The 27,906-nt window shown below is 42.5% G+C and overlaps 1 protein-coding gene across 6 annotated transcripts; it reads right to left on the bottom strand.

Annotated features, from left to right (window-relative positions):
- Positions 1-27,708, bottom strand: LOC139581046 (nuclear distribution protein nudE-like 1-A). 6 transcript variants are annotated; one of them, XM_071410383.1, is made up of 10 exons: positions 26,793-26,945; positions 18,051-18,151; positions 13,685-13,838; positions 12,297-12,445; positions 9,669-9,805; positions 9,247-9,423; positions 5,261-5,349; positions 4,963-5,117; positions 4,551-4,585; positions 1-3,312 (listed from the first exon to the last, which is right to left on the bottom strand). In XM_071410383.1, exons 2-10 carry the CDS (start codon positions 18,143-18,145, stop codon positions 3,302-3,304), a joined length of 1,002 nt encoding a protein of 333 aa, XP_071266484.1. In that variant the 5' UTR covers positions 18,146-18,151; positions 26,793-26,945; the 3' UTR covers positions 1-3,301. The 6 variants fall into 6 exon arrangements, with proteins under 6 accessions (XP_071266484.1, XP_071266479.1, XP_071266480.1 ...); XM_071410378.1 differs by lacking the exons at positions 4,551-4,585; positions 26,793-26,945 and adding an exon at positions 27,624-27,708; XM_071410379.1 differs by lacking the exons at positions 4,551-4,585; positions 26,793-26,945 and adding an exon at positions 27,230-27,375.
- Positions 27,709-27,906: the final 198 nt, after the last annotated feature.

The following is a 27,906-nucleotide window of genomic DNA, read 5'->3' as shown; positions in this document are numbered from 1 at the left end:
TATAATCAAAATGTTTATTTGAACCCATCATCCCATAAAAAGATCTGAAATAAATTAACAAAACTATGTACATTAAAACAAACATACAAACAGGAAATATTGCAATTGAATAAAACTGATCAAATAAATGTGAAAATACGAGGAAAATATTTGCACAGGATGAAGTGCTACTTACTTAAAATATAGGTTGCCAACACATACAGTGCATTAGGAAAGTATTCAGACCCCTTGACTTTTTCCAAATTGTTACGTTAGTCTATTCTAAAATTGATTAAAAAAAATTAAAAAATAAAGTCCTCAAAGCTACACACAATATCCCATAATGACAAAGCGAAAACAGGTTTTTAGATTTTTTTGCAAATGTATATAAAAAAAAGTATTCAGACCCTTTGCTATGAGACTCAATTGAGCTCAGGTGCATCCTGTTTCCATTGATCATCCTTGAGATGTTTCTACAACTTGATTGGAGTCCACCTGTGGTAAATTCAATTGATTGAACATGATTTGGAAAGGCACAGACCTGTCTATATCAAGATCCCACAGTTGACAGTGCATGTCAGAGCAAAAACCAAGCCACGAGGTCGAAGCCATTTTCCGTAGAGCTCCGAGACAGGATTGTGTCGAGGCACAGATCTGGGGAAAGATAACAAAAAATGTCTGCAGCATTGAAGGTCCCCAAGAAGACAGTGGCCATCACTCTTAAATGGAAGAAGTTTGGAACCACCGAGACTTCCTAGGGCCTTGATCAGGGAGGTGACCAATAACCTGATGGTCACTGTGACAGAGCTCCAGAGTTCCTATGTGGAGATGGTTGTCCTTCTGGAAGGTTCTCCCATCTCTGCAGCACTCCACCAATCAGGCCTTTATGGTAGAGTGGCCAGACGGAAGACACTCCTCAGTAAAAGGCACATGACAGCCCACTTGGTTTGCCAAAAGGCACCTAAAGGACTCTCAGACCATGATAAACAAGATTGTTTGGCCTGAATGCCAAGCGTCATGTTTGGAGGAAACCTCGCACCATCCCTACGGTGAAGCATGTTGGTGGCAGCATCATGCTGTGAGGTTGTTTTTCAGCGGCAGGGACTGGGAGACTACTCAGGATCGAGGTAAAGATGAACGGAGTACAGAGAGATCCTTGATGAAAACCTGCTCCAGAGCACTCAGACTGGGGAGAAGGTTCACCTTCCAACAGGACAACCCTAAGCACCTAGCCAAGACAACACAGGAGTGACTTTGGGACAAGTCTCTGAATGTCCTTGAGTGGCCCAGCCAGAGCCCGGACTTGAACCTGATCTAACATCTCTGGAGAAACCTGAAAGTAGCTGGGCAGCGACGTTCCCCATCCAACCTGACAGAGCTTGAGAGGATCTTGCAGAGAATGGGAGAAACTCCCCAAATACAGGTGTGCCAAGGTTGTAGCGTCATACCAAAGAAGACTCAAGGCTGTAATCGCTGCCAAAGGTGCTTTAACAAAGTACTGAATAAAGAGTCTGAATACTTGTGCAAATGTGATATTTCATTTTTCATTTTATGTTTCAGGGTTTTTTTTTTACTCTAAAAACCTGTTTTTCCTTATTCCTATGGTGTATTGATAAGGGAAAAAAACAATTGAATCCCTTTAGGATTAAGGCTGTAACGTAACAAAATGTGGAAAATGTCAAGGGGTCTGAATACTTTCCGAATGCACTGTATAAACTTCTTTTTTTCTTCAATAACATAACACTGAAAATTAAGAAAAACTTTAAGTTAAAATCCCAAAACTGGCAAAAGTGGTCTAAAACACCATGACAGCACCACTCAAGTGGACATCTTTAAATATGTGATCAATATGACCAATACTGTGCACGTTGTCATATGGTTAAACAGAGCAGGAAGCCCAGAATACTCACCACAACGAGACAAGGAGGATTTCCTTCATCATCCCTTTAGAACATGTTTAAGCCAACACGTTTACGGTTTCCATTCAATTTTAACACAGACACACAAATAAAACAAAACTGTAAAATATTAGATTCTTCAAATGGTTACTGGAATTAAACTCAAGGTCAGAAAGGCAGATGAGGTTGCCGTAGGATATTTAAACCACCATCAATTATTGATGGGCAATATGTCAGCTTGTTAGGAGCAGGTCCATGTGGTGAAGGATCATTCCAGGCTATTAAACACATCTACACCCCTGTGCCAGCTGCCAAGTCATTAACCGTAGTTTTCCATTCATAAATGGAAAATAACAGATGGAAAGTTGCAGGAGATAGGGTCTCTCCACAGCCTGAGGCAAAGCTGCTAGATACAGTAATACAGACATGTGCATCTTATTTCTTCTGACTAATCTATAGTCTCTCAACTGGTACAGTATCTCTTGCCACGCACTAACAAATCGCAACGGTTAAATAAAACATACGGAGTGTACAAAACATTATGAACACCCGCTCCTTCCATGGCAGACTGACCAGGTGAATTCAGGTGAAAGCTATGATCCCTTATTGATGTCACTTGTTAAATCCACTTCAAATCAGTGTAGATGAAGGGGAGGAGAAGGGTTAAATAAAAAAAAATTTAGCCTTGAGACAAGTGACACATTGGTTGTGTATGTGTGCCATTCAGAGGGTGAATGGGAAGACAAAAGATTTAAGTGCCTTTGAATGGGGTATGGTAGTAGGTGCCAGGCGCACCGGTTTGTGTCAAGAACTGCAACCCTGCCGGGTTTTTCATGCTCAACAGTTTCCAATGTATATCAAGAATGGTCCACCACCCAAAGGACATCCAGCCAACTTGACAACTCTGGGAAGCATTGGAGTCAACATGGGCCAGTATCCCTGTGGAATGCTTTCGAAACCTTGTAGAGTCCATGCCCAGATTAATTGTGGCTGTTCTGAGGGCAAAAGGGAAGGGGTAAAACTGAACATTAGGAAGTGTTCTTAATGTTTTGTACACTCAATGTATATTTGAATCCCTCACCGTTTCCTCTACAATAGCCCCACAAGCACTAAAGGGTCAGAATGACACAAAGACAGCCTGTTAATATGTAGTGACTGCAAAGAGGGGCCAGTATTACAGTATGTGAAAAGTGTTTAATCGTGCCGGCCATTTTTATGTCCTCACTTGAAAGTCAACACAATGTTTTCTGTTTTAAGACATATTCTTGTCCAATGGCAGAAGGGAGGAGGAAGGTGTTGGGGGGGCGGGGGGGGGCTTGGCAGTGGTACTGTCTGTCACCATCACACAATGAGAGGCAGTAGGTCAGGGGGGGAGGGAGAGGGGGGTGCTGTGATGGCTGTCAGTGTGCCAGGGTCCAGGCCATTCACCGCCCTGCTGTAAACACAAACACAACATGGGTTAGTCTGGTCTACTGACGGTTAGGCAACATCTCACTTATTGCTACTTACAAAATGAACCTTGCTGGATTCATACTATGCGGTGGTAAAACAGGTATATTAGCATAGCAAACATAAAATCTGCCTAGCCTAATACCTAGGTATTGCCAGTCAAATGTAAAACCATACACATGCTCCCTCCCCTCTCTTTTAATACCTAGTGGAGTTTGTTCAACCTAGTTTTGACCATATAAAAAAAAGTACATTCCAGAGTCGGCATGGGTTCGAATCCGGCCCACTGCCCTTTGGCTCCCCCATCTTTCCACTGAAATCTCTCTACAATAGAGCTAAAAAAAATGACGAAAGGAGTGGGCGAAAGAAGTGGGACTGCCCCACTCCTTAAAAAAATTGCTTAAAAATGTAAGTGTGTTGTGTGTTAATGTACTCCACTTCAAACTCCCGTGTCTGGAATCCTATTCCTTATCTATTTAGCTAGCTAGTACTCTGAATAGTATGGCACAGTGACAGTGTGCTCTTTAGTAAAGAGCTTTATTTATAGCTTCTCGACTCCTCCCTGCGGTGAAATCCAAACCCTGTCCTTGTGAGCATGTCCTGCTCAACATGCTCAGTCAAGCTCATATCCATAGTTCCTCACACAGTAGAAACAACACCATGTCACTACAACCTCTACACAAAGTCACACCACCTCTACAGGGGACATAGTATTCATACCTTGAAAGACAACATCAATAAGGAAAAACAGAAGGACAGCACCGGCTACATAAGAACAGGAAAAGGTTACTTTTAACTTTAGAATCAGCTGCAAAAATGTATTGTTCACATGCAGTAGTTTGTAGTTAATTGACAACAATTGAGCACAAAATTCAAAAAGTGTACCACAACCAACTTTCCATTGCACTACAATACATGCTTTCTCCTACACACCACAAAACTGAGAATCAATATCCCCCCCAAAATGATTATTGATCCAAAGAAGACACTACCATGAAAGCTACCAACACACCAGCAAACATACAGATATATTAAATGGGAAGGAGATACATCTACTGTATATCAGCAGTGTTAGGAAGCAGAGAAATGTACCGCCACCCAGAGCAGTTATCTAACCCCATAGAGTGAGTCTACCCCAGCGCTACAAGAGAAAAGTAGGGAGGCTTGTTAATCAAACAGCATGCAGGTGACCCACACTCATCATGAGAGGAGGAAGATCATTACCCAGAATTAATGCAGGGAATATGACCCTCTCTCTCCTGCTGGGGAAAAACACATGGATCTGAGAGACCTTGTCAACCTCCATAACTCCTCCAACGTCAACACATTTCAAATACACATTTCTACTGTCAAATGGATCAACATCAACATTAAGAAATCTAACTGTAAAACCAGAGGGGTCTTAACACAGCAAACAATAAATCGAGAAAATGACTAATGCATTAGGCTTATAACCAAAACAAAGATTTGACATCTAAGAAATGTTGTCCTTTACAAAGTGGCTTTCTCGGAAAACCATATCTTCAATCTCCTGTACCTCACAAATGAGCAATGTGTGTGTGTGTGTGTGTGTGTGTGTGTGTGTGTGTGTGTGAGAGAGTCACAGAGAGTGTAGTTGAATCTGGCTTCGACTTACGTTTTGTCGTAGTATGACGATGTCGTGTGGAGTGTATGGGAGAACTTGGCTGTGTTGCCGTTGATCACATTTCCGTTTTCCGTGATGGCATAAGAGTTCCTGGCTTTCTGGTCCTTGGCAAAGTTCCTGCAGGCTGTCAGCTTAGACTCCAGAGCCTGAGATGGACGTAGAGAATGCAAAAAGATATAGGCCTTCCACTATTAGCAAGAGGTCGATATATGGTATAAGACACAGTCTTAGTGTACCAGAGTATACAGCAAATAGCGAATGTGTGCAAATAGAAAGATGTATGTCTCACCCCCACTTTCCGTAGCAAGTCACTGACAATGTTGAGGGCTGATATTCTAGCAGAGGGAGTCAGTGAGTTACCAAGGACATTGGACAACTCTGGAAAATGAATACAATATACAAATCAAAATCACATCTTATTAGTCACATGCTTTGTAAACAACAGGTGTAGACTAACAGTGAAATGCTTACTTACGGACCTTTCCCAACAATGCAGAGAGAAAGAAAATAGCAAAATAATAGAAAAGTGGAACATGTAATAAAAAATACACAATGACTAACGATAACGTGGCTATATGGGTACCAGTACCAAGTCGTTGTGCAGGGGTACAAGGTAATTAGGTAGATATGTAGTACCAGTCAAAAGTTTGGACACCTACTCATTCAAGGGTTTTTCTTTCTTTTAATATTTTCTACATTGTAGAATAATAGTGAAGACATCAAAACTATGAAATAACACATATGGAATCATGTAGTAACCCAAAAAAGTGTGAAACAAATCAAAATATATTTTATATTTGAGATTCTTCAAAGTAGCCACCCTTTGCCTTGATGACAGATTTGCACACTTGGCATTCTCTCAACCAGCTTCATGAGGTAGTCACCTGGAATTCATTTCAATTAACAAGTGTGCCTTAAATGTTAATTTGTGGAATTTCTTTCCTTCTTAATGCATTTGAGCCAAACGCACGGTCTGATGAGTCCAAATTTGAGATTTTTGTTTCCAACCGCCATGTCTTTGTGAGACGCAGAGTAGGTGAAAGGAAGATCTCTGCATGTGTGGTTCCCACCGTGAAGCATGGAGGTGGTGTGATGGTGCTTTCTGGTGACACTGTCAAAGATTTATTTAGAATTCAAGGCACACTTAACCAACATGGCTACCACAGCATTCTGCAACGATACGCCATCCCATCTGGTTTGCGCTTAGTGGGACTATCATTTGTTTTCAACAGGACAATGACCCAACATACCTCCAGGCTGTGTAAGGGCTATTTGACCAAGAAGGAGAGTGATGGAGTGCTGCATCAGATGACCTGGACTCCACAACCACCTGACCTCAACCCAATTGAGATGGTTTGGGATGAGTTGGCCCGCAGAGCGAAGGTAAAGCAGCAAATAACTACATAGCATATGTGGGAACTCCTTCAAAACTTCCAGATGAAGCTGGTTGAGAGAATGCCAAGAGTGTGCAAAGCTGTCATCAAGGCAAAGGATGGCTACTTTGAAGAATCTAACACTTTTTTGGTTACTTCCATGTGTTATTTCATAGTTTTGATGTCTTCACTATTATTCTACAATATAGAAAATTGTAAAAATCAAGAAAAACCCTTGAATGAGTAGGTGTGTCCAAACTTTTGACTGGTACTGTACATATACACTACCATTCAAAAGTTTGGGGTCACTTAGAAATGTCCTTGTTTTTGAAAGAAAAGCAAATTTTTTGTCCATTAAAATAACATCAAATTTATCAGAAATACAGTGTAGACATTGTTAATGTTGCAAATGACTATTGTTGCTGGAAACGGCTGATTTTTAATGGAATATCTACATAGGCGTACATAGACCCATTATCAGCAACCATCACTCCTGTATTCCAATGGCACGCTGTGTTAGCTAATCGAAGTGCATCATTTTAAAAGGCTAATTGAGCATTAGAAAACCCTTTTGCAATTATGTTAGCACAGCTGAAAACTGTTGTCCTGATTAAAGAAGCAACAAAACTGGCCTTCTTTAGACTAGTTGAGTATTTGTATCAGCATTTGTGGGTTCGATTACAGGCTCAAAATGGCCAGAAACAAATAACTTTTTTCTGAAACTCGTCAGTCTACTCTTGTTCTTAGAAATTAAGGCTATTTCATGCAAGAAATTACCAAGAAACTGAAGATCTCATACAACGCTGTGTACTACTCCCTTCACAGAACAGCACAAACTGGCCCTAACCAGAATAGAAAGAAGAGGGGGAGGCCCCAGTGCACAACTGAGCAAGAGGACAAGTACATTAGAGTGACTAGTTTGAGAAACAGACGCCTCACAAGTCCTCAACTGGCAGCTTCATTAAGCAGTACCCGCAAAACACCAGTCTCAACGTCAACAGTGAAGAGGCGACTCCGGGATGCTGACCTTCTAGGCAGTGTTGCAAAGAAAAAGCCATATCTCAGACTGGCCAATAAAAAGTAAAGATGGGCAAAAGAACAAAGACACTGGACAGAGGAACTCTGCCTAGAAGGCCAGCATCCCGGAAGAGAGAGAGTGGTTTATGTGGTGTGTGTTTATGAGAGAGAGGGAGACGGAGTGTGTGTGTAAGGGAAGGAGAGTGTGTGCGCTGGTGTTAACTGAAGAGTAAAGAACGTTTCATGCAGTGTTTTCCCCTTACTGCCACAATGGCATGCAGACCATTATTCATGTACATTCCTTCCTCCCATTCCTCCAGCGATCAGTAGTCCACGATCAGCTCCTTTGTGTTGCTGACATTGAGGAAGAGGTTGTTGTCCTGGCATCTCTAATCTCTTCCCTATAGGCTGCCCCACTGTCTTCGGTGATCAGGCCTCCCACCGTTGTGTCGTCGGAAAACTTAAGAATGGTGTTGGAGTCATGTCACACACATTCGAGGGTGAAAAGAAAGTTAAGGAGGGGACTAAGCACGCACCCCTGAGGGGTGTTGAGTGTCAGCGTGGCAGATGTGTTATTGCCTACCCTCACCACCTGGGGGCGGCCCATCAGGAAGTCCAGGATCCAGTTGTATTGGCAGGTGTTCAGGTAATTAGCTTAGTGATGAGCTTGGAGAGTACTATGGTGTTGAACGCTGAGCTATAGTCAATGATCAGCATTCTCACATAGGTGTTCCTCTTGTCCAGGTGGGAAAGGGCAGTGTAGAGTGCAATAGAGATTGCGTTATCTGTGGATCTGTTGGGGCGGTATGCAAACTGGAGTGGGTCCAGGGTGTCTGTTGATGGGGGCATGACCAGCCTTTCAAAGCATTTCATGGCTTCGGATGCGACTCCTACGGGGCGATAGTCATTTAGACAGGCTACCTTGGAGTTCTTGGGCACAGGGACTATGGTGGTCTGCTTGAAACATGTAGGTATTACAGCCCCCTGTAGGGAGAGGTTGAAAATGTCAGTGAAGATACTTGCCAGCTTGTCAGCGCATGCTCTGAGTACGTGTGTTGGTAATCCGTCTGAATGTTAACGCGTTTAAAGGACTTACTCACATCGACTAGGGAGAGCGTGATCATACAGTCGTCTGAAAAAGCTGGTGCTTACATGCATGGTTCAGTGTTGCTTGCTTCGAAGCAAGCATAGAAGGCATTTAGCTTGCGTCACTGGGCAGTTGGCGGTAGGGTTTCCCTTTGTAATCCGTGATAGTTCGCAAGCCCTGCCACATCTGACGAGTGTCAGAGCTGGTGTGGTATGATTCGATCTTAGTCCTGTACTGAGGCTTTGCCTGTTTGATGGTTCTTCAAAGGACATAGCAGGATTTCTTAGAAGTGTCCTTGTCCTTGAAAGTGGCAGCTTTAGCCATTAGCTCATTGCAGATGTTGCCTATAAATCATGGCTTCTGATTGGGATATGTACGTACGGTCACTGTGGGAACGACGAACTGACTTGTTGGAAAGGTGGGATCCCTTGACGATGCCACGTCAAATCACTGAGCTTTTCAGTAAGGCATTCTACTGCCAATGTTTGTCTATGGAGATTGCATTGCTGTGTGCTCAATTTTATACACCTGTCAGCAATGGGTGTACTGAAATAGCCGAATCCTCTAATTGGAAGGGGTTTGTATATATAGTGTATCTTATCCATGTCCTTGTTCAGCCACGACTCCGAGAAACATAGGATATTACAGTTCTTCAGGTCCCATTTATAGGATAGTCTCGAACGGAGCTCGTCCATTTTGTTATCCCGTGATTGTACGTTCGCCAATATAATAGTCATTGACATACAGTATACTTCACATAAAAAAGGAGACAGTGTTGAGGTCAGAGCAAAAGGGTACCTGTGGGGTTGGCGAAGGCATTGTCCAGACTCTTTGCGAGCGGCGTTGCGGGGAGAGACAGTGAGGCCTGGACAGAGTAATCCATCTTGTCATTGTCCTCCTGGATGGGTGAGGTGGGCGCCGACATCCTGGTTACGTCCGTACTTCGCTCTCGGACGGCGAGCTCCTGACGCAGGTCTGACAGACAAGCAGACAGACAGACTATTTAAGACGAAGTCAGACCAGACATTCAAATTGAGGTTAATGGTGCGATAGTCTCTCCCAACAATAATTTGTGGCTGTAAGCAATGCTAATGCTGTGAGTACATGGGTTCTATTCATTTCACACATATCACTGAGAAGATGAAAGAGAAAAGGGAACAGCTAATTTTCTAATGAGTGAAGACAGGCAGGGGTTTGAGTGAAAACGGATCAATAAGCACCTCTGGCCTCGTCTTTCAACCTCTGCACTGAGACCAGGACGGACTCCTTCTCATCCAGCTCGCTCTCCAGGAAGGCGTTCCTCTCGATAGCCTGGTTCAGACGCTGCTCAAAGTCCTCCAGGGACACAATTGTAGCCCTGCAGAAATAAATAAATAATTTAATTCAAAGGAAAACGCTGTTCAGTGGACTCTTGGCTTCTGTACACAAAAGGCACATGCTGAAACATACACTGATACCCGTGTTCCACCGTGATGCATTATTGCTATTTAGTGCTAAATTAATCTCTCATGGACAAACTGCGCAAACATAAATCGAGCCTCTGACTAAATGATGCATGATTTTTGTTCTTGGTTAACAGAGGTCAGTGCTAAATTAACATGTCTGCTGAATGGACATATTCTTTCCACAGCTTACCAGCTTGCACATATCATATTCCACATGTCGATGATGCTTATTAAGCATTGTTTGAACCAAAAGATTACATGAAATGGAAACAATGAAACAAAAATGAAATGAAACAACGATTCATGACGTTAATATCATGTATCATACAATAATGAATCATTTTGAAATATGATGTAAATAATAGTCCCATATATTCAACATGCTGTAAACTATTGTTTTTTTTAAACAGTTATACTTTTTAATCCCTTATTAACTCTAATTAGTATGACCCTTACTATGTTCACTGATTGTCTACATTTCCTGGTTCAAGTGTTCATGATGTAAGAAAGCACTGAGTTGCTAAAAGTTAAAAGTTGTTAGGTTTACATCAAAGAAAACAGCTCTTCCCTATTTCAAAATATTTAAGAAATATGAGCCATACAACCAGAGCTACCTTTTTTCTTCCTTCGCGATATCATTTTAAAACCAATCCTGGGCCGATAATTACTGGTTTGATAAAGGACAACATTAATCAGTCATTTTACCTAGCTAGCTAACAACCTAGTAACTTGACAGTAGGTCTAGGCAAATTTGATTGGCACTGGAAGAAAGGAAAAAGGTCTGCTACTCATGAGACGTGTTTCAAAGGATTCATATAGGCCTAAACTATATCAGAGTGGTGTGTGTGTGTTTATAAGTTTGAGAGTGTGTAAGGGAGGGAGTGTGTGTGTTACAACTGAAGAGTAAAGAAGATTTCATGCAGCATTTTCTCCTTATTGCCACAATGACATGCAGATCATTAGGTGGTGAGGGTAGGTAGCAACACAGCTGCCACGCTGATCGGCAACACTGGAGCCCCTCAGGGGTGCGTGCTCAGTCCCCTCCTGTACTCTCTGTTCACCCACGACTGCATGGCCAGGCACCACTCCAACACCATCATTAAGTTTGCAGACGACACAACAGTGGTAGGCCTGATCACCGACAACGACGAGACAGCCTATAGGGAGGAGGTCAGAGACCTGGCCGGGTGGTGCCAGAATAACAACCTATCCCTCAATGTAACCAAGACTAAGGAGATGATTGTGGACTACAGGAAAAGGAGGACCGAGCACGCCCCCATTCTCATCGACGGGGCTGTAGTGGAGCAGGTTGAGAGCTTCAAGTTCCTTGGTGTCCACATCACCAACAAACTAGAATGGTCCAAACACACCAAGACGGTTGTGAAGAGGGCACGACAAAGCCTATTTCCCCTCAGGAAACTAAAAAGATTTGGCATGGGTCCATGCCATTCTATGCAGTATTTTATTATACAGTGTGAAGTTAAATGCTATATGTGTTGTATTGAGTAGAAGTGTGAATATCAGTGACAGGTTTTTGTGTGTAGCACATGCACATAACGTTTAGAAAACGGGAACAATTGTCGAACAGGAGACGAGGCCACTGAATTTTCCCGCTGTGGTATTACGAAATTACTTGGCATTGTAATACTTGGCCTGGTGTCGTTAGTAAAATGTTGGTATCGTGACAACACTACTCTCATTAACGAGCTCCTTTTGCCCACAGGACTGCCGCTGACTGTGGTTGTTTCTCGGTAAACCGTAGACAATGTAGTGCGTGAAATGCCCAGGAGGGTGGCCGTTTCTGAGATACTGGATCCGGCGCGCCTGGCACTGACGATCATAGCACGCTCAGTCGTTTGCCCATTCTAACGTTCAATCAAACAGTAACTGAATGCCTTGATGCCCGTCTGCCTGCTTTATATAGCAAGCCACGGCCACGTGACTCACTGTCTGTAGGAGCGATCCATTTTCGTGAACGGGGTGGTGTACTTAATAAACTGGCCAGGGAATTTACAGCAATCAGACCCATTTGGGCCAGAGGCATGTTTTAATTGGAATGGGGATTTTCCATCAGTCATCCGATTACTCCCAATGAAGAGCACAGTGGGAAATTAATTAGGAAACATGCAACAAGCATCTCAGCCTCCAGCATTCATCAGCACCTCTCTGCATGGGGTTAATGTATGAGTTTGTGTTCTGAAAGAGGATGAATACTTTTGCATCTATTGTTAGATTAGTACTACTGGTAGATATTATCTCTACTATTGCCTTTTTCGTCCAAAACAAACATCCTGAAGTATACAGTAAATATCAGGTTATGACGACTTCTACAGCTCCTCTTCTAATGCTGTATCCAGTAACTGTCTGTTAGATACTGTGTAGTGGTCTGGTCTCTTTGCTGACCTCTTGGCTCTTTCTAGGTCGTCGTTGGACTGCTCGAGCTCCCGCACGTATTTGTGGAGCTGCTCTTTGATGCCCCGGGTCTGTCCCAGGTCATCCTCCAGCATGTTGATCTGTTTGTAGCTCTGGGCATACTGCTGCTCCAGTTTTTCCTGGAGGGGGGAGGGGGGTCAAGAGATGGAGAGAGAAGAAAGGGAGGGAGACAATTTTAAATAGGCAAAGGACGTTAAAGCTTTATTTTCCTAACACCTCGCAGTCACACGCACACCCAGACAGTGGAGGGAACCACCGTGGTAACCTACATTCTGTCATCTATTTTACAGAGCACTCCGTTATGCTCCATTTACTCCAGTGTTCTCAGGGTATGGGATGATGATGTGACCCCCTATCTTCTGCTCCAGCTCTCTGGAGCTCAGCTCAATAAATGTGACTGAGTCTGCCAGTCTTTCTGACCTATATCTACTGGATATGTCAAGTCTGAATCAATGAACCACTAACCTGGGCCAGACAAATCCTGCTTTGTCCTGAAATGCCGTTTTACATGAACTACATATTCATCAGCACATACATTCTAGGCTACGTCAAGTAGCTCGTATCTCATAACAAGGCGTTACTCAAGGTGACAGACACAGTCGCAGACACAGTCTCTGGCATCAGAATGAGAAAACCAGTCATTGCTGTGGTATTTTCCATAAACAAAGGCATGAAAGCAATACTTGATTCTTGCCTGGAATAACCACCAGACAGTTGAAAATAAAGCAGAACAGAAGACAATCTCGCCATCACCGGTGGGGTGACTCGCATGGCTTGAGTCGTAATGTGAACATGGACACAGAGCCACACTCATCCCAGCGCTAATTACTGCATGAGAATGAATGTGCTGCTGATGCATTGTGTATGAGAATGATACGTTTCATGCAAATGAACCACAGCTGGATATAACAGGATGTCGAGGGGCAGTAAAGCACAGGTGCCGATTCCCCATAGTAGTGATCAGAGCAAGATTGGGAAAGAGAGTTCCTTGTCTGCCTGACTGATACGATTTCTGTCTAAGAACCCTGTCTCCTTTACTGTTGAACATGCCTGATACGTCATTAATAACTTCTATAGGTTGGAATACTGACAGACACATGCTAACGAAACGTGCCTCCTCTCTGGAGACCGCAATAAAGGACAAGCCATGATGATATAAGGCAGCTTCAAATAGTCATCAATAATCTATTATGTCAAGGGTATGGCGTGTTTCTTAGGTTGTCAAAAGAGGAGCATGAACGCTAAAGGCGCCTCTAAAATATTTTCTTGTCAATTCATGCGGTAAACTCACATTCCAATAACAATATGTCTTTTTTTTAACTTGAGCCGATCTAGTGTATTGTGTCCCTCTTGTGTACCTTGAGTGAGTCCACCTCGTTCTTAAGCCTGCTGTTTTCAGAGTGCAGGACTCTCGTGCGGTGCTCGGCCTGGCCCAGCTGGGTCTCCAGTTCTGCCTCCAGCTCTCTGCTGCCCTCCTGAAACTCCAGCAGCTCCTCCTGGGCCTCCTGGCAACTGACAGGGCAGACACCACCGGAGGACATGGTTAGTACAACAACATTGTTATTTAACAGTCCATTAGTATTTATTTGGTTTTTACTATGAAATGAAAGTACCCAGGTTAAGTATATAAGACTTAAAGAAACGCTCCTGTACTTCTGTATACTTTTTAACCAATAGTTCTGAAAGTAGAGCTCACAAGCCAAAAGTGGTCCCCGAAAATTGAGTACAACGTCACATGTGCAGCTATGTGCAACAACATCATTGCCCTCTCGCTCTCTTGCTCTGCTGTGGGTGCATGATGTGACTTTTGCTAGCTGTCACTCATATGGTGAGGGGCTGACGCTCATTGGTTGAACTCAAATTGCTAGGAGGCTGGACCACATGGGGGAAAATGGCGCAGCACAGCTTCCAGAGAAACAGTCGCTTTCAAACTAGGGATTTTGTGGCTAGGCTAATTGCGGTAAGACAGTAATCCTGCTCATAGCGGGAGGTTTAAAACATACTCAGTATTCACCAAAGTTCCGGAGCATATCTTTAAAAATAGAAATCACAAAATCATGTTACAGCCTTCTATGATGAATGGTATCTACGATCTACAAGACTTCTTAAAGTCAAAGCGTATCCTGTTTTGTAGACAGTAACAGGAACTAGCAACCCATAAATGACCAATCTTCTTTGTTTATCTAATAACATGAAAATCCTACATGACATACAGTAGGTACTTAAACATACACAACTGTCTTCAGGCCATTTAAACAGTGGAAATTGAAAGCGCAGATCCCGGCCGCTTCACAAAGCCCACACAGAATTTGCACTGTTACGCTTGATCGTGATCCAGGCAATCAAAGAACCCTCTGACTTTCCTAACACCACATCACATCACTTGTCCACCGTGGCCTCTCAAAAACGGTAACAGGCTGTCTGTCTACTACCCAGAGCAAAAGTAGATATTCTATAAATAACCAAAAGGTTGGGTTGTTTACTGTGGGCATGTGGCCAGGACAGGGTAGCATTTCAGGGTGGGGGTTGGGTTGAATGGGGTTATGTAAGTAAGTGTCTGCCGCCCTCTAAAGCCATGGACACACAGCTGCTCTAAAAATGGCTGTGTCCGGGGGCCATCGGCATTGCACGCTACAGGCATGTGACCGGTGGGACACGGTGGAAGGGGGGCCTGGAAACAGCACCCACTTTCCTGCTATGGGCTGTCTGTCCTGTGTTGCTACCCTGGGGGCAGTGGTGTTTTGAAGGGGAAAGCCAAGTGGGCTCTTTAACTTTAAAACCCCAGCAGGTCACCACTTCCTCCATCTGTGGTTAGTTCCAAACACAGCATCAGCGGTCTTTGAACTGCTTGTTTTGCCCAAGAGGTGAATGTCCCTTTCAGATATCCCTGACCTGTCAGGGAACCCGAGCATCCTCTTTATTGGCCAAATTTTTTGCAACAGTGTTTAGGGGAATCCTCAAGCAAGAGCATCTATTGTTGCTTCACTACTAAATTCATGACAATCTTAAACACACATTTATTGAGCGATACAAAAGGGGAGTGGCTTTGATTCCCATTGGGTGTAAATGTTCATAGAGTCTCATATAACTGGGTGTAGTTTCCCCTAGCGCTGGGTGTGTCTGCTGTCCACTGCGATCTTATCAGCAGTCTTTTGTATCAAAACAGCAGTGCGCCTGTGCTGTGTGATGAGGATGTTCATTGAGAGAAATAGACCACAGAGTCACATCTGTCGCCCACTGCCAGTCTCGCACAGATGGGAAAAGAAAACATACATCTAAGACCGCTATTACATAATCCCATTCAGTGTAGACTTAAGATATATATATATATATCTTTTTGGTATTTTACCCCCTTTTTCTCCCCAATTTCGTCATATCCAATAGCGATCTTGTCTCATAGCTGCAACTCCCCAACAGGCTCGGGAGAGGCGAAGGTCGAGTAATACGTCCTCCGAAACATGACCCGTCAAACCGCTCTTCTTAATACCTGCCTGCTTAACCCGGAAGCCAAGCTGCAGCAAAGTGTCGGAGAAAACACTGTTCAACTGATGATTGTGCTAGAGTGCAATGAACCAAGTAAAGCCCCCCCGGCCAAACCCTCCCCTAACCAGGACGACGCTGGGCCAATTGTGCTCCGCCCTATGGGACTCCCGTTCACGGCCGGTTGTGACACAGCCTGGGATAGAACCTGGGTCTGTAGTGCTGCCTCAAGCACTGCGATGCAGTGCCTTAGATCGCTGCGCCACTCGGGAGGCCTTAAGAGATTTTCTAATGTGAAACCAGATCTGTCCCTTTGGAAGTATAAAGGAGTATTGAAGGACATTCCTAACATGGTCTTACATAAAGGACTTTCACAGGTTAAACTGTATCGGTCATTCATTAATGCTCTTAAAAACGAAAGAGTGAGGAGAGCTAGGCTAAGAGGTCAATGTAACAAGTCTGGATGGGGAATTTCCTTTCACAAGTACTCAGGATTTAAAGTACAGGTACAGTGGGGAGAACAAGTATTTGATACACTGCCGATTTTGCAGGTTTTCCTACTTACAAAGCATGTAGAGGTCTGTAATTTTTATCATAGGTACACTTCAACTATGAACGAGACAGAATCAAAAACAAAAATCCTGAAAATCACATTGTATGATTTTTAACTAATTAATTTGCATTTTATTGCATGACATAAGTATTTGATCACCTACCAACCAGTAAGAATTCCGTCTCTCACAGACCTGTTAGTTTTTCTTTAAGAAGCCCTCCTGTTCTCCACTCATTACCTGTATTAACTGCACCTGTTTGAACTCGTTACCTGTATAAAAGACACCTGTCCACACACTCAATCAAACAGACTCCAACCTCTCCACAATGGCCAAGACCAGAGAGCTGTGTAAGGACATCAGGGATAAAATTGTAGACCTGCACAAGGCTGGGATGGGCTACAGGACAATAGGCAAGCAGCTTGGGGAGAAGGCAACAACTGTTGGCGCAATTATTAGAAAATGGAAGAAGTTGAAGATGACGGTCAATCACCCTCGGTCTGGGGCTCCATGCAAGATCTCACCTCGTGGGGCATCAATGATCATGAGGAAGGTGAGGGATCAGCCCAGAACTACCCGGCAGGACCTGGTCAATGACCTGAAGAGAGCTGGGACCACAGTCTCAAAGAAAACCATTAGTAACACACTACGCCGTCATGGATTAAAATCCTGCAGTGTACACAAGGTCCCCCTGCTCAAGCCAGCGCATGTCCAGGCCCGTCTGAAGTTTGCCAATGACCATCTGGATGATCCAGAGGAGGAATGGGAGAAGGTCATGTAGTCTGATGAGACAAAAATAGAGCTTTTTGGTCTAAACTCCACTCGCCGTGTTTGGAAGAAGAAGAAGGATGAGTACAATCCCAAGAACACCATCCCAACCGTGAAGCATGGAGGTGGAAACATCATTCTTTGGGGATGCTTTTCTGCAAAGGGGACAGGACGACTGCACCGTATTGAGGGGAGGATGGATGGGGCCATGTATCGCGAGATCTTGGCCGACAACCTCCTTCCCTCAGTAAGAGCATTGAAGATGGGTCGTAGCTGGGTCTTCCAGCATGACAATGACCCGAAACACACAGCCAGGGCAACTAAGGAGTGGCTCCGTAAGAAGCATCTCAAGGTCCTGGAGCAGTCTCCAGATCTGAACCCAATAGAAAATCTTTGGAGGGAGCTGAAAGTCCGTATTGCCCAGCGACAGCCCCGAAACCTGAAGGATCTGGAGAAGGTCTGTATGGAGGAGTGGGCCAAAATCCCTGCTGCAGTGTGTGCAAACCTGGTCAAGAACTACAGGAAACGTATGATCTCTGTAATTGCAAACAAAGGTTTCTGTACCAAATATTAAGTTCTGCTTTTCTGATGTATCAAATACTTATGTCATGCAATAAAATGCAAATTAATTACTTAAAAATCATACAATGTGATTTTCTGGATTTTTGTTTTAGATTCCGTCTCTCACAGTTGAAGTGTACCTATGATCAAAATTACAGACCTCTACATGCTTTGTAAGTAGGAAAACCTGCAAAATCGGCAGTGTATCAAATACTTGTTCTCCCCACTGTATATATAGTGAAACCACAGGATTCCAACATACTGTCATACTTCTGAGTTTCTGGTGAGTTCAAGTAAAAGAAGCCTGATGATCTTAGATATAGCATTAATGTAACATAAAAGGCATGATTTGTGCATATCTTACTTTTTCTTGTACTTGAGGGAAAGAGTCTTCCAGAAGTCAATCTCCTCGTCTTTCGAGGTGAATTTTGGAATCATATCTGTGTTCATGATATACATTTAGATCTGGAAAATCAACAGAAACAATTTATATTACACAAATCAAATCAAATGGATTTATATAGCCCTTCTTACATCAGCTGAAATCTCAAAGTGCTGTTCAGAAACCCAGCCTAAACCCCCAAACAGCAAGCAATGCAGGTGTAGAAGCACTGTACAAACAAACAATTATATTTATCAGTAGCACTGTTGGGTTGCAAAAGTTGAGTGGCAATACATCATCGTCATATAGACAAACAACCACCAGAGCAAATATGGTACATTAGATATGTTTCCAAAAAGGATTAGGACCACAGTAGAGTACACAGAGCATCCATCAGTGACACAGGACATTCTTCATTAGAAACATTGACAGAATGACCTGAAGTACCCTGCTCTGTCCTCTCCAATCGATACCTTCTCAACATCCTCTCAAGCTATTTTTGTACAGTTGTAACCGAGTGCCATAGTGTGTGTTTATGCGTAATGGATGTGCGCCCCCGCTCGTTCTCTCTCTCTCTCTCTCTCTCTCTCTCTCTCTCTTCTGTATAGTTACAAAACACACTGGAATGATTTTCAACTCAGCAATTTCAACTCTTATTTAGTAATCATTTATTATGCACTGTATGCCAAAGCCACAGCAGCTGGCTCTTCCGCAGGTTGCCTAGCTCTTGAACTTCCCAGGCCAGTTAGTTGGACTCCTAGGACTGCAAGCTGTAGCCTATCTAGCTTAGATCTATCGCCTAATAAGACAGACATCAACTCCTGGGCTGTAGCATCAGGTCCCATCAGGACGCAGAAATCTGTAGATCAATGATTTTTCTGGGAACTAATCAAAGGGCCTGTCTGAGTCCCTAGCCTCAAACAGGGTGGGTTACTAAAATAACTGTATTAATTTCCCCTAGCACAGAAAAAAGGGATGTAACAACGCATATTTGAGTGTCCTGGAATTAGAAAACAGAATTTAAAAAGCGATGTGTTAGCCTATACATAGAGATCTGTTGTGTCAACTGCTGTTGCAGTATTAAGCTCCAAATAACTTTCTTGATTCAAATGTAAAAAATGGGAAATAGGTTGCAGTAGAAAACGAGACATTCTAATTTCCCTGGATGTAAAAAAAAGTGTGGCCAGGAGTAGGGCTGTGGCGGTCATGAAATTTCGTCAGCCGGTGATTATCAAGCAAATAACCGTCGGTATCACGGTAACTTACCGTTAATTAACAAACACATTTAGCATCTCCTGGCTTCCTTCCACACACAACCTACTGATGCAGACCATTGGAACATCTACTAGTCTAATAAATCCATGTAATATAGCCTACACCTTCACAATAAATCCATTGTTCATTTTAGACAGGTCTAAAGAAACATTAATGAAGAAAATGTAGTCTATTTCAGAAGAACAGAATAGCATACTCTGAGTTGTCCTTAATTAAGGTCCTGATCTGGTTATGTCATATGGCTGTGGGCTACATTAGTTCATTTAGCAGACAAGATTTGGTTAGAATTCTGTGACATTATTTTATAGTATGAAGAATACAATTGAACAAAGCTGAATAAAAAAATAAAGGATATTTTCTCCAAATGATTTGAGGGAGTGGGCACATGCGGCTATTCTGTGTTGAGCGGTTAAAAAAGAAATAGGTACTCCTATATGCTTAATTTAGAGTTATGTAACTTTAGTTGTTCTACAAACGTTGGGCTATATGTTTAGATTTTAAGACATTGTAAGGCTGTACGATGCGAGTAATCATGATTTGAAAGGCATGAGCCCTGCTTAGTTGTTTGTGCAGGCTGTATGTAAACACTTCATCAGTCTCTCATTCACAATTTGACAAGCACTTGATAATGACTGGAATTTCCCGGCGGCATCCCTTGTGTGTGGCCGTAATGCACCCTAAAAAGAAATCTATGCCTTTTGCGGCCAGCGGCCGTTGTTCCATTCTTCCTGCGTGCTCTGAAGTGCCTCACATGGCTCTCCATCACGTGATCAGGTCTTTCTCACAGGCTACAAGTGAAGACAGACACTTTGGGGATGCAACTGCTCACGTTCTTATTCAATTCCAAGATGCATATTAAAGATATTGGAAGAACTGTCCACATTTACTTTTCGTCAGCCAACAAGATGAGTAGGCCTAATGAACAGCAAACGCACTAATCTATCTACTATCCCCCATAGTACAAAAGTTTACCTATTCTGTGCGAGAAATAAATATTCCAAACATAGTCTGGGACAGTTGTGGGATGTGATAGATCCCAAATTAATACAACCACTAGCATCAAAACAAATATTTTACGGAACATTTAGCTTCAAATATGATAAACTGTTAGGCTATTCCTTCACATTATAAGCACAGCAATGCACACACAGCAGTAGGCTAAGCGCGAGTGTTCCATTAGCGGGAAAACACCATTATCAATAGTGACCGCAAACGCGATTATGCATGTAATGCTTTTATTATAAAAGGTGCATTTTATGGTGAAAATGATCTTCCCCAAACTTGAACCTCACACACTGCTTATGTATGCCAGTTAGGCTCTACACCCCTTGTAAAGCAAATGAATGTGCTTAATTTTAAAAATTGCCCACTTTAGTTGCAAAAAAAAGGAATTTTTCTTGCCTAACGCTGGGCATCATTCACAAGTAATAATACAGTGCATTCGGAAAGTATACAGACCCCTTGTCTTTTTACACATTTTTTATTACGTTACAGCCTTATTCTAAAATTTATTAAATTGTTTTATTCCTCAACCGACACACAATACCACATAATGACGACGCAAAAACAGTATTTTTTTTACATTTTTGCAAATGTATTAAGGATTTAAAAATCTGAATGACCTTATTTACATAAGTATTCAGAACCATATCTCAGTACTTTCTTGAAGCACCTTTGGCAGCGATTACAGCCTCCAGTCGTCTTGGGTATGACTCTACAAGCTTGGCACATCTGTTTTTAGGGAGTTTCTCCCATTCTCTGCAGATCCTCTCAAGCTCTGTCAGGTTGGATGGGGAGCGCCGCTGTACAGCTATTTGCATGTCTCTCCAGAGATGTTCGATTGGGTTCAAGTCTTGGCTCTGGCTGGGCCACTCAAGGACATTCAGAGACTTGTCCCAAAGCCACTACTGCGTTGTCTTGGCTGTGTGCTTACGGTCATTGTCCAGTTGGAAGGTGAACCTTCGCCACAGTTTGAGGTCCTGAGCGCTCTGGAGCAGGTTTTCATCAAGGATCTCTGTACTTTGCTCTGTTCCTGCCCTCAATCCTGACTAATCTCCCAGTCCCTGCCGCAGAAAAACATCCCTACAGCATGATGGTGCCAGGATTCCTCCAGATGTGACGCTTGACATTCAGGCCAAAGAGTTCAAACCAGTTTTCGCTTTGTCATTATGGGGTATTGTGTGTAGATTGATGAGGAACATTTTTATTGAATCAATTTTTGAAAATGTGGAAAAAGGGAAGAGGTCTGAATACTTTCCGAATGCACTGAATATAATTCACAAGTGATAAACTAATATTGTCACCCATCAGAATATTCTTAATTTAATATTGTCTTTACATATAGTAAATCATATGTGTGAAATTTGTTTTGATTTAGAAAGGACCATTATCATGCACCCATCTCGAGACAGGGGCAGGGGGAAAAAATACATGTCATCTATGCACTTAAATAGTGAATGGAGGATGCTTTTCCGTGGTTCATTTTCATGCCAGCCAGGTAGGCTACACTCCTGTTGTAAAGATAAGCAATGTGCTTAATATTAGGAAAGTTGAGAAATAAATATAGTAGGCCTAGCCTATAGAAACCTGATGGGATCCTCCTCTTTTTAAGAGGCCATCACTCTGTTTCCTCACACAATTGCATAGCCAATAGAAATGTTGCTCAACATGAGCTCTCATGAACTGTTTGATTAGATTTTGAATCACATTTGCATTGATGTAGAGTGATTAGGGGGACAATAGAGTGCTGAGTACCAGGCAGTTAGCAAGTTTGGTAGGCTACTAATGACCATCAGCAGCATCAGAGCTTGGAGAAGCTTAATTACCGTGACTAAACAGTCACGTGGAATTTGACTGCCTTCATGACGTGGAACCGCCGGTGTGGCGGAAATACGGTCACCGCAACAGGCCTAGCCAGGAGTCACATTCATCAGTGACTCCATATTCTGTGTGCATTGATTAGAGATCTCCCACTTCACGTTGCTACACATGGAGCATCTTACTGTAGTGCCAACAAAATAAAGCTACAGTACACGTGTGAAACCTGTGTAGGCTATACGGCCCTCAAACTCAACTCTGGACCGCGAAGCCTGTTCCACTCCGTTTGTCCATTGTTCCTTTCTAATTATGGATTTTAAACCTGGGACACCAGGTGGGTCCAATTAATTATCAGGTAGAAGAGAAAACCAGCAGGCTCTAGACCTCGTAGGGTAAGAGATGTATACCACGTTATAAAAAATTTAAAAAACGACATTCACAAGTTTGTTTTATTAAATTAAGGATTTCAAATGTCATGGTATATCCTTGTGTGTAGAAATGTCACATTGTCTCACATTGTCATTCAATAAAATGATCTAAGTCTTCTCATTGTAAAATAGGCCTATGATTATTCTTTTTTTTGTTGACAAAAATGAATACTCTTGCAAGTATTCGAATACTAATGTCCATTCGGATATTCGAATAATCGTACCAATCCCTACAACAAACTGAGAAAGTCACCGTACTACTGACACTTCTCTTGTCGTCTCCTGCCCTGGTATGGGATTTATGCAGGTGGGCAACCAATAGCCAGATAGCCGACAACTCAAGGAAAAAGAGCGAGAGGTAAATAGGGAGAGATGGACAACGCTTCTGTTGTGCAGTAGTTAGTGGCATTCTGATAAAACCTTGGGAACAAAATGTTGCTGACTGACTGACCTCTACTCTGGAATGACATTATATTGAATGTAGTGACAAAATAGTTTGATGGCCACAAAGGACTGAGCCAGACTGAGCCTTGAGAGAGAGGCAGTAGAACAGCTCAATTTGCTGTACAGAAATCATACAAGGATGAACAGAATATTGCAGTGGAATTGCCATGTACTCTCCTTACTCCTTACTTTGAAAGTGTTTTTCTGTCTGGAGAGTTGGTGATGGGTGGTAAGAGAGTTGTAGAAAATAGGGATGTGGACTGAGTAGGGTTGCACATTTTGGGGAATATTCAGAGGTGGAAACTTTACATGGGAATTAACGGGAATATATGCGAATTAATATTAATACCATTTAAATGTAGATGTTTTTTGCATTAGATCTATTTACCATATCATATGGAGACAGAAACATTTTACCTGATCATAAGTAGACATAATTGCAAATGATTAAATCCTTCCAATAGAAAAAAAAAGTAGTTACAAATGGAACTTTAATTAAATGAGTTGACTCTTCACATGGGATGATTTCACTGAACAACAAAAGAAAGGGAATATTGAATGATCCATCGCATCTCCCAAAAATGTTTTCAACATACATCTGTAAAATGATAGTCTAGAAACTAAAGCTTTCTCAGGATTCCATGTCTTCTCCACCTCTTGAACATCAGTCTCAGAGGCCTCATCTTCACTTTCACTTTCCAACCTTGTTGAGGATGGCTCGTTGTCAGGCTCAAAAAGCCTCAAATTTGCCCGGATGGCCACCAATTGTTCAACCCTTGTATTGGTCAGCCTGTTGCGTGCGTTGGTGTGTCTGTTCCCAAACAAGGACCAGTTGCTCTCTGAGGCGGCTGATGTTGGTGGGATTTGGACGATGATGGAGGCAACAAGGGAAAGAGCCTCAAACCCACAAAGTCCCTTCCACCAGTTGATTGATGAGATATGTTGGCACAACTGCCATATTGCAAAAAAAGCCCTTTCTTGGAAGTGTACTTCGCCAGACTGCCAAGAACCTTGCCCTCATCCAGGTTAAGGTGGCGAGACACGGTAGTGATGACACCATAGGCCTTGTTGATCTCTGCACCAGACAGGATGCTCTTGCCAGCATACTTGGGGTCCAACATGTACGCTGCGGCGTGTGTGGGCTTAAGGCAGAAGTCTTCACGATTTTTTATGTATTTCAGAACTGCAGTTTCCTCTGCTTGGAGCAACAGTGAAGTGGGCAGGGCAATACGGATTTCTTCTCTTACATCTGCAAGCAGAGTCTGAACATCAGACAGGATGGCATTGTCTCCCTCAATCCGTGCAATGGCTACTGCTATAGGTTTCAGGAGTATCAGGCTGCTTATCACTCTCTCCCAAAATACATCATCCAGGAGGATCTTCTTGATGGGGCTGTCCATATCGGCAGTCTGTAATATGGCCATTTCTTGGAGAGACTAATTCCCCTCCAGGAGACATGATGAAAACACCACCCCAACATGTATTGATGGGCAGCTTCAATGTGGTGCTCTTATTCTTCTCACTTTGCTTGGTGAGGTAGATTGCTGCTATAACTTGATGACCCTTCACATACCAAACCACTTCCTTGGCTCTCTTGTTTTCAGTGCCATAATGTCCTTGAGCAGATTCAATGCATGAGCAGCACAGCCAATGGGTGTGATGTGAGGGTAGGACTCCTCCACTTCAGACCAAGTAGCCTTCATGTTCGCAGCATTGTCTGTCACCAGTGCAAATACCTTCTGTGGTCCAAGGTCATTGATGACTGCCTTTAGCTCATCTGCAATGTAGAAACCGGTGTTTCTGTTGTCCCTTGTGTCTGTGCTCTTGTAGAATATTGGTTGAAGGGTGGAGATGATGTAGTTAATTATTCCTTGCCCAGGAACATTCGACCACCATCAGAGATGATTGCAATACAGTCTGCTTTCTCTATGATTTGTTTGACCTTCACATGAACTCTGTTGAACTCTGCATCCAGCAAATGAGTAGATAAAGCATGTCTGGTTGGAGGGGTGTATGCTGGGCGAAGAACATTCAGAAATCTCTTCCAATACACATTCCCTGTGAGCATCAGAGGTGAACCAGTTGCATACACAGCTCGAGCAAGACATTCATCAGCATTTCTCTGACTACGTTCCTCCATTGAGTCAAAAAAACTTCTGATTTCAGGAGGACCATGAGCTGTTGCTATCGAATAAAGTGTCTGATTCATCATTTTCACCTCGAATAGAAGTAGAGGGACTCTGTTGCATTCTTCACATATGATTTGGCACAGTATTTGCAAATGTACACAGCTTTTCCTTCTACATTAGCTGCAGTGAAATGTCTCCACACATCAGATAGTGCCCGTGGCATTTTCCTGTAAAGATGAGAAAAAAAGAGTAAAAAAAAAAAAAAAAACACAATCCATGTACAGATAAATAGTTAAGCAGTTAGATTAAACAACTCCTTTGTAAGATAAATGTTTTAAAATGAAACATGTATGGAAACTGTTGAATTAACACTCCTCAGTTAGCAGGCTCAAGCAAGCTAAAACCCACATGGTAGCAAAAACTAACTAGCAGAAATTGTTAACAAGTTAGAAATTATTTAAACACACTTTGCTGTAGGCTACTATTTACTAATTAACAAAACATTATGTCATATAAAATATATTCACCCCACCCAGTATTACCATCAAAACTTACCAGAAAGCATGTAGTCCTTGGCTCAGACAGTGTAGTAGCGTGAGCTCAATAGCATCTCATTAGTGGGCAAGATCTTGAGAATCAGCTGTACATATATATGATGGATGAGTGCACTGCACATGTGATGGAAGAATGCACTGTGCATGCAGAGGGTAGCAATTCCATTTGAATTGGGGATAGTTTAACCAAAATATGCCACAAGACCTAGAATTGCCTTGTGTATCCCACAAAAAAAGGTTAACTGTTAAAAGCTAACTTTGTTGATGAATTTATGCACAATTCCCCAAATTCCAGGGCTTAACTTCCCATGGAAAATTTCCAGAATTTACCGTCAAGTTTCCGAACCATTGCAACCCTAGGACTGAGAGAAGGGAGTTGGAGAGGAGAGAAAGAGGTAATGTAGCTTGTACTTGAAGGCCACTACTCATTATAATATTAAGTCCACATGACAGGAAGATGCATGCAGTGCCTGACACGTTTTCTATTACCGCTGAATTATTTAGTGGGAAAAGGAGAAATTCTCCTATCTGGCAAAAATGATATCACAAAATGTGGTGCAGAATAATAGTAAAGAATAGGCTGGCTATATGGTGAATATACTGGATCTTACTGAACGCTTTAGCTAGCTACAGCATGATCTCATTCTTGCATCATCATCATCATCATCATCTCTAACAGGAATCCTTAACGTGAAGAACATCTGCTGCCAGAAAAACCACCGACATGACAAGCCCATTTCAAGGCCATCTGGAATGTGGAAAAATAATACTACACAAATCTATCCATCTATAACAAATAAAGTATAGCATTGTCATTTAGTTTGCTGTCATTAGTTACAAGGTAGTACGCCAAAATGAACTGTCAAAACCAAACTGTCAGCTGTCAAACATGCCCGGTCTCCGAGTCGCTAGCCACACGGGGTGACGCTTGGCTAACGTTAACTAGCTAGCTACTTACTGGTAGCTACCCCCATCAATTCGAAGGAATTGTATTTTCTTGCATTTTGCGATAATAAAGACAACGATTACATTGTGTAAAATCCCAACACAATGTCATACATACATATTGCGACATACTTGAACATTTCCAGTCGGTGTATTGCCCCTTTCGATGGTTTTCAGTCCATAGTTGTCCTCTTGGTGGTTCTCTGTAGTGATGTGCAGTTCGCTAACGATTCGTTCTTTTTGAACGACTCTTTTTTTCCTGACTCGAGAGTCATGATTCGTTTTTCTGAGTGACTCGTTCATATTAGGGGGTTGTTTGACCTACTGTAACTGTTAAGTGCTGGCAGCAATGAGTCAGGTCCTACAGCAGGATTAATACACGCTCGTCTGTCATATGCGCGCAGGGAAATAGATCATGAACATAGAGAAGAAAAATACATGTTCACACCTGATAATTGATTATTGAATATTATGATAAAAACAGCTTTGTATAACCAAAACATACACCGCATCTCCTCAACGAACTCGAGTAAAACGTGAAAGCACGTTCAAGAATGTCAACACCTCACCTGATTGGTCGGAAGAAAATGTCCTGTCCACCAGAGCTCATGTCTTTCCTTTGGTGCTTGCTTGCAGATTATTTTTTTTTAACTGCTAAACTTTTGGCACAGGTTAGTCGCAAAATGTGTGCCAAAACTCAGATTCGACATCGACAAATGTAGTTTTGATTCACAGAAGAAGATTCACCAGTCGCAAGTTTACTAAATGAGTTGTATTCATTCTGAAATGTAGCTGCGTGCTTGCAAATCTTATTGAATATATTCACATATCAATTTACATGTTTGCAAGTGTTGTATTTATTCACACATCACGTGTTGCATTTATTCTCAAAATAACTACAAAACTCAGTCTACAGGTGCAACTCATACTTTACATGCTTGTATTAAGAAGTCAATATTTTACCTCCATAGAACTTCCCATCCGTACTCTGTTCGGGAGAAACTGTTGATGCTAGGCTGGGACACGCGCGCAGCCTTCCTCATACAAGGACAAGACACGCACTAGAGCAGGACAAGTGCATCAGAATAGATTTTAAGCATCATCTGGTGGTCAAAAGCTGCAATGCACGTCTTCAATTAATAGTTTTTCCAATTACACGGTTCTGTAGCCGACCAGTTAATATATAGCCCAGTGTTCTATATGATTGATTATGTTTAAGCTACTACAGTGTTTGACTGAGAACGTA

This window comes from Salvelinus alpinus, chromosome 7 (genome assembly GCF_045679555.1).
Source record: "Salvelinus alpinus chromosome 7, SLU_Salpinus.1, whole genome shotgun sequence".
Lineage (NCBI taxonomy): Eukaryota > Metazoa > Chordata > Actinopteri > Salmoniformes > Salmonidae > Salvelinus > Salvelinus alpinus.
Note: the sequence above shows the minus strand (reverse complement) of the source record. Positions and strands in the feature narration are given on the sequence as shown.